Raw genomic sequence first — 11,414 nt, 5'->3', positions numbered from 1 at the left:
GTATTAAACCACTACTATTATCCTAGGCCCCACGGTGGGCGCCAAACTGTTTACCCTTAAAATTGATAACAATTAAATTTGTACGCGGTGCGAAGGATATGCGGTTTGATTTAACACGAATGAATATTAAGCGATAAATAATGAAGTAAATGCAAGTATAAATGATCAAACCACAGTAAAGCAACGGTTAGCCGGGGGAAGCGGCCGTTTGGTTGGCTCGGCTTCTGAGAACCGAGCTCGTGCTACAATGGTTGAGTAATGAACAATGATAGAACACTTAAAAAGATGGATGAACACTTGCTATCAATTGTATTGCTTTTTAGGTTTATGCGTGTGAATAATGAAAAAGAACCGCCTAAACTAAAGGGGGGCCTCCTCTTTATTTAGTAGAAGAGTCCTAACCCTAGTACAAGTCTAAATAAGGTGCATAATCTTTTAGTAACTGACGAGCGAGATCGGTGCCGAAATATCCAGCTGATAGAGGATATTTCTGTCCCTTACTTATTATAATTAACTGCCTTCTCATCATATCTCGATATCTAACTCCAACCGCGACTCGGGACCAGGTGTGATCGGTCTGGCTCCGACCCAATGCCCGATTTTGGACCTGATTGGGACTCGTCTGATCCAGCGAAGATCATCACAATTATAATTTTCTTGTCGATAAACCGAGGATACCTTGTCCTCAGTTTTTGCCCATATACATATGCATAAAAGGAAATTTAACTTTATATACACAGTATAATTCTACGATAAAGGGGATTCCGGCAACCCTCTCCCGCCCCTAGCTCCGCCACTACACTCAAGTGTGCTTGCATTCACTCCAACCTGGAAATAGAATAAATACTAGTTACATTACAGCTTTGCATTATTGCGCACTTGCCGTTGCAGAGACCTGTAATTAAGGACTCTGGTTCAAAGTAGGAAAAGCATTTACTCATTTTGCCATTCTGTCGAAAAATCCTCTAAAACCAAGATTCTCCAGATTTTTGCCCTTCCTAAGTAGTAGGTTCTACTAATAAATATGGTTGATAAAAATAAATATTGTTGGTAAGTAGGAAGTAAGTAGGTTGAGTAATTATTTTTGCAATAAATTAGTCGTTTTTGTTTTTTGCAAAATATAAACTCGGATCAAATTTTACATTTTAAAAAAATTAAAATTATAAACTTGAAATTGAAATCCTATGTACACCAATTCTATTTCCTACTTTATTCGGAAATTCATAGTCAATTATGAATTATTGCTCCTCGATATCTTGTTTCTATAAACACCGCGACGTAATTAATTTTCCCTAGTCAAAATTAACACCTCCGTTACCACGTCGGAAAAAGGTTAGTGTTCAGTCTCTTTGTTTTCCCGTCATAGATATAAGGAATTTTGTATTTTCTATGCCTTGTACTCATTTGATCTGTCTTTTGTTGTTGTTGGGCCATTCTCAAATCGTTGTTGAAAATACTTAACAGTAAGAAATAACACTAGTACTTAGCTCCAATTTCGCCATAGATTTTGAAGTTAAAACTTGATATTTGAAAATTTGAGTTTTTAAAGTTGTGATTTTTGAAACTTGAAGTTGTATTTGAACATGCATTTTACTTGGAAAAAAATTGATGTTTTGTGAGTGAAAGTCCAAAAAAACCCAAATCTGGTCTGGACCAATTTTTGGAACTTGAAAATTTTTTGATGACAGAATTTCAAAATTTGAGCCAAAATCTATGGCCAAACACTAGCTTAGAAAAAAAAAATACTTCCTCTGTCCCTCTTTATGTGCTACCTTTCGGACTTTTGAGAGTCAAATAATTTTTTCTTTAATTGCGATTCTTTCATATGCTTTTTATTTATTATTGTGACTTATACTACTTTTTACGTAGTTTTCAAGTACATAAGTTTTATTTTAAAGAACTTAAAGATTTCATGTCTATATTTATGGTTAAAATTAAAAAAATTGACTCTCCAAATCCAAACAGAGCCACATAAATTGGGACACAGATAATAATATTTCAAAAAAATTGAAAAGCTAAAAAGATGTGTTGCTTTGGGATGGCTGTTTTCCTTGAAAACAACTACTCCATTAATTATTCCCCTAACTCTGCAAGCTGTTCGTTTTAAGAATGAGCTAGAGCGTAACATTACAACTAATCTTTGATATGCTAATGCCTAAATATACAAATGTGAAGATGAGCACTACCCCAGATCCATGTTCCTTTTTTTTTTTTTTCCTTAGTAGCGTTTGGCCATGAAAACCAAATGTTTTTCACTTTATTTGAAATTTTGAAGTTGGAGTTAGGTTTGGTTATAGTTTTTACAAAGAATATTTGGTTGTTTGAATGTATTGAAAGTGAAAAAAGTAAAAACAATGTTTTAGGTGTTTTTCAATTCCAAATATAACTTCAAATTGTATTTGAAATTTTCATGACCAAACAATGATTTCGAATAAAGTGAAATAATTATCCGGAAAAAAATGAAAAATTCTCATGGCCAAACAGGTCCTAATTAAAGGCCACTTGGTTGATAACCGAGGGGCAATAGACCCATGTGTCCTAATCAAAGAATATTTGGTTGTTTGAATGTATTGAAAGTGAAAAAAGTAAAAACAATATTTTAGGTGTTTTTCAATTCCAAATATAACTTCAAATTGTATTTGAAATTTTCATGACCAAACAATGATTTCCGAATAAAGTGAAATAATTATCCGGAAAAAAATGAAAAATTCTCATGGCCAAACAGGTCCTAATTAAAGGCCACTTGGTTGATAACCTAGGGGCAGTAGACCCATGTTCTACAAATAAGCTCCTGATTTTTTGAGAAACTTAGGCTTTTGCTGAGTTAAAGAATATCTGTTGACCAGGGCATATGGAAGTGCAAAAGAAGACAGTCCTATGTGTGATCTCCCTGGTTTTGAGTGCTGCAGGAGTAAACTGCTACGACATGTGTCTTTTGTTGATTATCCTGTAAGTGTCTCACTTGCCAATCTACTGTGCAATCTGGCGTACACACACACACTTATATTCTTTTTTTGTGTAATATCATGTGTATGAATATACTGTAGAGTATCTTGGCTCTCGTGGTTCGGGAAGAAACAATAATAAAAGTATCAAAAACAGTTTTTCAGTGGATCATTACTGCATTATTTGTGGGGAGCTTCGGCCATTCCACCATATCTTGATTGTTCATGCAGCAAGAGCTAACATTGTCATTAACTCTTACTTTTTCTGAAGCAGTCTAATAATTCCTTTGGTTCTTCCTGTTTTTAGAGGAGCAGGTTTCTATTTAGTATCATTGGCAAATTTCATCACAGTGCTTATTTTGGACATTTTCTGCTGGAAATATAAGGCGGGCTCTTATAATATCACAGGGCACAGAGAGGAAGGAAGTGAGAGTGAGACATTAAGCTCATGTCATATCATTAGAACTTCACTCTTGCATAATCTCACTACAAAAAGGGCTTATATAGGTGTTTATAGAATCTCTACATTCACACTTATTAAATACATTCACACACACTTGAATCTGACCACATTGATTGATGTTATAAGAGCCACCTAGATGATACAAAAGGTCATGCATCTAAGAAAACTGAAAGACATGTGAATCTAGAGACTTAAACATTTAAGTTAACTACTCTCTCCATCTCAAAATATTTGTCGCATTTTTATTTACCATAACTCAACGTACTTATGTTTCAAATTTGATAAGGGCTTCTTCGAAGATACAGGGTGTAACATCCTTCCCCCCTTAAATAACATCCTTCCTCCCTTAAAAACATTCATCCTCGAATGTTGTAGTACACCGATCCTCAATGTCCGCATTGAATTTTTGTTCAATTACCGTATACTTATACTATAATTTGGTCAGTTTCGTCCTGTTCTTTCTTAGCTCTGTATCAAATTCATTTGTGAGTCGTACGATCTTCAATCCTCATGTATATAATCGAAGTCAACTAGTATTCCATTCTCATTACGTCTTCATTCTGTGGTTTAGCTGGTCACGCCACGGCTACTCGCCGTCTGAGCGTCCTTCCTCTTCGTTCCTCATTTCTTTATTAACGGATAACTCCCTTGCTCGAATACGGCACTTTCTTTTGTTGACTCCTCGATACTATCTTGGTTATCCCTACTTGTACTTGTTGAGCTTAGATACGTCTTTGGATTATCCCCTCGTAATTCATTAACCAAGCCCTTAGATTCATCGTAATTTTTCTTATACTAACGTCCAGTTGCTTGTTCAGCGGTACTCTGCTACTGACAAATCCTTACTCTTAATGGTTACGTTTCTTCAACTATCCGTCTTAATTCCTTTCCATGATCAGTTATAACCATATCCTCAATACAATTTCTTAAATATGTACATTCCTAATGTTCCATCACCATCTTTATTATTCCTCGTAACACGCCTATTAAGAAAGCATTTATAAGGGTAGCATTTTGACTATTTTACCCTCTTAACATATTTCATCATATTCTCTCTCTTCAATAAATGTTTACCCCATTAATAATGAAACCCCTTAAATATTGATATGTGAACTCACAAAATCAGTCATTGATGTAATTAATACAAGGGTAAAATGGAGAAAAGCTACTTAATTTTATCTTGGGTAAATAAAACGATAAATATTTTGAGACAAACATTTTTAGTAAGGATGACAAATATTTTGAGACGGAGGGAGTATTTTCAACATTTTCAAGGTGCTTATTGTATTTTCCTCTTTGCCTGAATCTCTGCATCTATTTGATGGTTTGGGGATTTGAATATCTGAGTGTATGATTTGTCAGAATAAAGTTAAGTTTCGCCAATATTGTTCTCTTTAGACGTAAGGATACAGTCCAATGACTTATTCATATCACTAAGTAGGCATAGTGTACTGCAGGGTCTCTAAAAGGTTTGCAATTAGGAGCCAAGACTCCAGTTCTTTTTTAATAGGTGGAAGGATCCCGATTAGGATTAATGCTAATTAATTCAAAAGAAGTTATCTGACCTTCGAACTTACCATTGGCTGCGTTGAAGTAATCACAGTACTGATGGCTAATCTGTCTCATGTTGTATCTTGCATCTTTTTGATCTATAATTCACTTCCTCAGTGATGTGTATTTTCATCCTTGCACATGTGCTCTCTTCCCAGTCTCTTCATTGGTCATCTGTGAGTTTATACTTTAGTGTAACGAAAGAGGTTATTGATTGACATTATCTAGGCATTAAACTTTCCCGGACATTTAGTATTATGTCAGTTCTTTAGGTTCGTCACATGATTAAATTTATTATACGTATTGTCAATCCCTTCAACTTTTTTTCTTTGGAAGAGTATGCTTAATTTTATACTATGTCTTTTGCTGCAGGGTCATGATATTATCATAGCTACCATGCTTAATGGAGCTGCCATTATGGATGGAGCATTATCTCTAATTGCAGCCTCTTACGTCCGAAAATTTAGCTGCTGCTGCAATTATGCGCCTCCAACATATAATAATACTTTAAAATAAGATTGATCTTGTTCTGGAAGATGTTGCCATCAATCAGAATGAAGCTATTCAGAAATTTATGCAGGTTAGTGGTACATAGTATTATTTAGCCTCGCGTGTCACTGTGCTCGATCTATATAGCTATATCATGATCTTGTACTTCACTGCCTGTTTAGGGAACTGTAGCAAATGGTGCACGAGTTGTATCGAATGGGAAAGTATACCATGTAGTTTAAAGTTCTCTGGTTTGAAATGAATAAAAAACTTATAGCTAACTGAAATACCTTTACTCCAAATGGTAGTATAAGTTGATGAGATAGCAATCCTCTTGTGGAAGAGCAATAAATTGAGACCTTCCAGTTGATCAAAAAAGTATGATTTATAGTACTAAGTTCTTAAATAAAAATAAGTCTGATATGTAATACTAAAACTGGGAACACTTTAAGTTAAAAGCTAAAATATCAAAATAACCCTATAAAGCTGAGTGACTATATTACCCTTCAAAAATAAATAAGTTGTTCCTTCATAAACTTTAAACACTAAATTATTCATTTATATCATTGTACAAAAACGTTCCATAATAAATACCGTTAATAATCACAAATTCACAATGCAGTTACATCTCTTGTACTTGATGTTTTCATATTAATCTAAATTTTGGCTTTTTATTTGTTTCTTCCATTTTTATGTTATATAAAGATAAGGGTGAAAATGATTTTGACCCCCCAACTTTGCTTTGAAAATCAAACTCTCCCCTCAAATGAACAATAGACATTCTCTCTCTTTTATCCTATGCAATATCTATTTTACCATTGACTTTTTTAATCCTCCATCTATGTAATGCCATTTTATATTGTATAAAATTTATTTTTTAACCTAGGTATTTATAAATTTTTATTTAAGTTCATATTATAAGTAGAATAATCCTTTTATGAATTTATCGTAAAATCTAATGTTACTATGATTGATATTTTAATATACATGCATGTACACACACACACACGTACATACATGTTACCTGTTATTTTACATATATATGTATATGCAGATTATAAGTTTCAGTTCTCTCTTATTCTCTATGGTCGATATATAAACGAGTGTTGGTTGTCATTAGTAAAATATTTTAAATAATATACTTCTAATTTTTATTAATTAGTTTGTATTACTTACATTGAAATATGTTTATAAAGTTATTATTACTTGTTATTTTTATTTGTATAAATACAGCTATAAGAGTTTTGGTTATTATCAATAAAAAAAAAAATCTTATTCTTCTAGTTTATTTTATAATAGAACGACATTAAGTTATATACTCGATTAGAATTTCTTACTTTTCTTTTTCCGTCTCGAAAATAATATTTATTTTCTTATAGAAAATTAGTTACATAGATTACGATGAGAAAAAAGTATCATGATTTTAAAGAAATAAAAGAAAAAAGACAAGTTGATAATATAAGGGTAAAATAGGTATTTAAAAAAGTTAATTAGGATAAAGGAGGGAGAATGACTGTTGTTCAAAGTTGAGGGGGGAGTTTGATTTTTAAAGCAAAGTTGTGGGGTGAAAATCATAAAGATAAACCCAAAAATCACTTCATTTACACATTCTTCTATATAGTTTCTTAACTTCATATTCTTCAATTATCTTTTCTTTTTCTTTTTTTAATTAACATTGGGCAGTACATTTTTTCTTACTATTAAAGAATTGAGAATATTTGAACAGTTTACTAAAAATAAAATAACCTAAACGTTAGGGAAAAGTTGCATTGAATTATTTAATATACATTAACTACATTTGACTAATTAAATACAAGATCAGATTCATCTATTTGATGCAAATTATAACCGATACATAGAGAAAATTAGCGGTCACTTTGTGTCTCTTTTACTCCATATTAAAGTAGGTACTACTAATAAACAATCAGCTATATATATATATATATATATATATATATATATGTAATTTCTCCATTATATTACTTTCTATCTCGGCTTTTCTAGACAAGAGGATACTCTCTCTCTCTCTCTCTCTCATATAACGGTCATTGTACTGTTCCGGCCCTTTGTTCCGGTGACTGTCAGATCAGTTAATGGCGGCGATCAGGTTACGCCGGCCACTTTTCTGGCCACTACAACACCAGGTAACGCCGGTCACTTTTCCGGCCAGATCTACTTTTCTTCTCTCTTCTCTCTTCTTCTTCTTCTTCTCTTCTTCTATACCTCTCCTTTTTTTTCCCTTTTTATCTGCTACTGGCGTTTCCACCGGCGGCCAGAACACCGCGGATCCGACGCCGGCGAGTTTTTTCGGCATAATTTTTCAGGCCAGTCCGCTCTCCTCCTTCTCCCTCCATTTTCTTTTTTTCTTTTTATCCTTTTCCCCCTCCTCTCTTCTCTTCTCTTCTCTTCTCTTCTCCCTTTTAGGTCTTTGTGAACATTACTCCGGCGGTGAACAGTACCACGGCAGTGAACAGTAACTCCAGCTGTGAATAGTGTTTTTAGACGGCGAGCAGGTTCGGTTCAACTGGAGTTGGTACCTCCGGTTGCTCGTATCCATTCTTTGTCCATACACCTGTAGTTATATTTTGCGGATTGTAGTCCTTTCAATAATTTATTAGTTCATACTAGCTTTCGTGGCTTTGGTTATTGATGATAGACTAGGGTCATGTTTTCGTCCGGGGAGGGTTGGGAGTGGTAAGTGGGTTAGAGGAACGTCTAGGCTGAGAGTAGGTTCTTGGAACATTGGGACGTTAACGGGGAAGTCTATAGAGCTAGTTAAGATTCTTAAGAAGAGGAAGATTAATATAGCTTGTGTTCAAGAGACCAAATGGGTAGGCCCTAAAGCTAAGGAGGTAGACGGGAATAAACTTTGGTTCTCTGGTAGGTCAAACTATAGGAATGGGGTAGGCATTTTAGTAGATATTGATTTGAGGGATCAGGTGGTAGAGGTTAGGAGGGTCACTGATAGGATGATGTCGATTAAGGTGGTCGTTGAAGGGCTCACTTTGAACATCATTAGTGCGTATGCGCCGCATGCGGGCTTAGGCGAGGAGGAGAAGAGGCAATTTTAGGAGAATTTGGACGAGGTAGTGGGAGGCATACCGCCTACTGAGAAGCTATTCGTGGGAGGTGATTTCAATGGGCACATCGGGCCTATTTCGAGGGGTTATGATGATGTGCATGGAGGTTTTGGCTTCAGGGCAGGAATGGAGGAGGAGTCGCACTTTTGGATTTCGCAAGAGCTTTTGGGTTGGTGATAGCCAATTCGAGTTTCCCAAAGAAGGAGGAGCACTTGGTAACCTTCCGTAGTTTGGTGGCTAAGACTCAGATAGACTTTCTACTCGTTAGGAAGGATGATAAAGGTCTGTGCAAAGACTGTAAGGTCATCCCGAGCGACAAACTTACAACCCGACATAAGCTCTTGGTGATGGATTTAGGGATCAAGATAACGAGAAAGAAGAGGGTCGTGGGTGATACGCCTAGGATCGGATGGGGAGTTTGACCATGACTAGTGCCCGGAGATGGGAGAGAAATTGCGGTCGTGGGGGCCTAGGATAGTAGTGGGGATGCGACCAGTATGTAGGATAGAACGGCTAGTTGCATTAGGGTAGTAGCTAGGGAAGTGCTGGGGGTCTCGACATGTAGTCGTGGTGGGCATCGAGGGGATTGGTGGTGGAATGGAAAAGTGCAAAGGAAGGTGGAAGTAAAGAAGGTGGCGTATGCGAAGTTGATAGAAAGCGAGGATGAGGTAGAGAAGTGGATGAATAGGGAACTTTATAAGATGGCGAGGAAGGAGGCGAAGTTGGCAGTTTCGATGGCAAAAACGGCAGCTTTTGAACGCCTTTATGCAGAACTAGAAGAAAAAGGCGGGGATAAGAAATTATTCAGGCTAGCCAAGTCGAGGGAGAGGAGGGCACGTGATTTGGATCAAGTGAAGTGCATCAAGGTCGAGCATGGCAAAGTATTGGTAGATGTTATACCCCGCGTTTTCAGAGCATGAGTTTGACATGTACCTCATCGTAGTAATGGGATGTTTTGAAAGGCACAAGCAATGGAGAGTACGTAACAACGAAGAAAAAGGGTGAATTACGATCTCGTAAGTCGTAATCGGGAAAGAATATTTTGAAACATGGGAACATGGCCATTATTAGTGTAATCCATTATTAGTGTAATAAGTGATAAATATCATGTATGGAGAATTTCGGAAAATTTCGGGATTGAGCAAATTGAAGAAAATAAGTTCAACGAAAATTTGAGAAACGCGGGATGGATTTTAGTCAACTTTGGAGGCGCACATCTCATAGTATATATGGAGTTTTAAGGTGTTTCAAAATCCTAAAATGAAGTTCGTCGAGTCTAGTTTGTAATGCAACAAACCGTTCATTGATAGGACATCGGAGTAGAGAATTATAGACGTTACAAACTGAACTGTCGACGCAGAAACAGCATTCCCGCGGTACCGCTACAGTACTGTAGCTACAGTAAAACCGACTTCAGCATTCCGTTTTAAGGGACAAAAATCTCATTTTTTCAGCACAAAAGTTCCCAATATTTCCAGAAAATTCAGCCATCAAAAGGGCCTCTCATGCCACCTAAAATTGAGGATTTTGAGTGAAATTTCAAGCTACGAAGTACTAATCGGCCTTGCAACGCATAGTCACGAATATAATTTCATTTGGAATTAGAGGAGCATGGGAACAAGAAAAAGTTGAAGAACTAAGTGAAGAAGGTAAGTTTTAATCCTCTTTTCATATGTTACGGATGGTTTATATGTGTTGTGGTGTGTGAAAATTCATGAAATATGGTATGTTGAAGTGAAGCCGTGTAGGTGTTGGTTATGTTGGAGTGATGAACTAATTTTTATTTAATATTTTGGTTGTTGTTGATATGGATTCCATAATGAAAATGATGGTTTAATGATTTAAATGAAAGTTGGAGTCGTTTGTAAGTTGTTAGAGAAGATAATGTGATTTTAATGTAGTTTCTTGAATTTATGAAAATGATGTCGTTAACGTGTGGATTATGGGTATAGTTGGTGAATTTGGAAGGAAGAAATGTGTTATTGTTGGTCTTGTTGAATTTGGGAAGTTTCGGGTGGTGTTGCCCATTGGTTGGGCCGTGTGAATGTTGTGTGGATTGTTTGAAATATTCTTGAGTTTTGTTTGAATAGTTTCGGATCGGTATTTGGATGTATGAGCATTGAAGTTGGCTTATTGGTATGTGTTGATTTGAGTGAAAATGGAATATCGTCGAATTGTATAGAAAAGAGTTACTAATGTTAGAATGCGTTTTGAATTCATTATTGATGTTGTTGGAATGGTTGTTGGTATTGTTGTTGAAGATTTGGCCGAGTTAAATTCTCGGGGTTGTTGACTTTATAGGGGAAATGCTGCCCAAATTTCTGTAAATAAAGAGTTGGCTTAGAATTGGATTCCTAAGTGCCTATGGCTAATGTTTGGTGCCCAATGTCCTTATTGTAGATCTTGGAAGGTCCGAGACTTAAATTTGGATTAGCTTTGAGAGCGATCGAGGTATGTAAAGCTTACCTTTCCTTCTTTTGGCATGTCTTAGATGTGGTTAAGCTATGATATGTTACGAGCCTTGGGGGTAATTCTATTCTTAAAGTCCGAGCATGTTTACGATGCTTATTTGCTTTTTGATGTTGGCATCCTTATATGGTCAAGCTATGGTTTATATGTCTTTGTATGATTGGTTTTCAAATGTTGCATAAAAAGTTTTGTTTTCAAAAGAGTTTTGTAACTACGAACGTCCGTAACTTTCACAGACAGAACCGGATGGCTTTGATATGCTCGTAAATGATTCTATAACGTATAATGAGTTTAATTTTCATAGGCGGGCTCGGATTGGGTTGACGCTCGTCCGTGGGTCCCGCGACTTTCCTTTGTATAGTGCTTACGACTTTTTGAAAGAACTTAATATGACTATCTTTCCGAACCCCGAATATG

At 35.9% G+C, this 11,414-nt stretch overlaps 1 protein-coding gene across 3 annotated transcripts; it reads left to right on the top strand.

Annotated features, from left to right (window-relative positions):
• Positions 1-894: 894 nt before the first annotated feature.
• On the top strand, positions 895-6,544 carry LOC132060779 (uncharacterized). Of its 3 annotated transcripts, none has more exons than XM_059453703.1 (3): positions 895-1,050; positions 2,847-2,949; positions 5,332-6,544. In XM_059453703.1, the coding sequence occupies exons 1-3, from the start codon at positions 1,025-1,027 to the stop codon at positions 5,473-5,475; spliced, it is 273 nt and encodes a 90-aa protein (XP_059309686.1). In that variant the 5' UTR covers positions 895-1,024; the 3' UTR covers positions 5,476-6,544. The 3 variants fall into 3 exon arrangements, 1 of the variants encoding a protein (XP_059309686.1); XR_009416022.1 differs by lacking the exon at positions 895-1,050 and adding an exon at positions 1,077-1,332; XR_009416023.1 differs by lacking the exon at positions 895-1,050 and adding an exon at positions 1,343-2,535 and having other exon boundaries at positions 2,726-2,949.
• The last annotated feature ends 4,870 nt before the right edge of the window (positions 6,545-11,414 follow it).

Source organism: Lycium ferocissimum, chromosome 6, assembly GCF_029784015.1.
Source record: "Lycium ferocissimum isolate CSIRO_LF1 chromosome 6, AGI_CSIRO_Lferr_CH_V1, whole genome shotgun sequence".
NCBI classification, from domain to species: domain Eukaryota; kingdom Viridiplantae; phylum Streptophyta; class Magnoliopsida; order Solanales; family Solanaceae; genus Lycium; species Lycium ferocissimum.
The sequence above is the reverse complement of the archived record's forward strand: the minus strand, read 5'-3'. Positions and strand labels throughout refer to the sequence as shown.

Bases quoted from the DNA above. Each gene is read 5' to 3' on its own strand.
- LOC132060779 (XM_059453703.1), top strand. From the start codon at position 1,025: ATGGTTGATAAAAATAAATATTGTTG. The intron at 1,051-2,846 runs GTAAGTAGGAAG...TCTGTTGACCAG, and splicing joins GATAAAAATAAATATTGTTG to GGCATATGGAAGTGCAAAAG. The intron at 2,950-5,331 runs GTAAGTGTCTCA...CTTTTGCTGCAG, and splicing joins TGTCTTTTGTTGATTATCCT to GGTCATGATATTATCATAGC.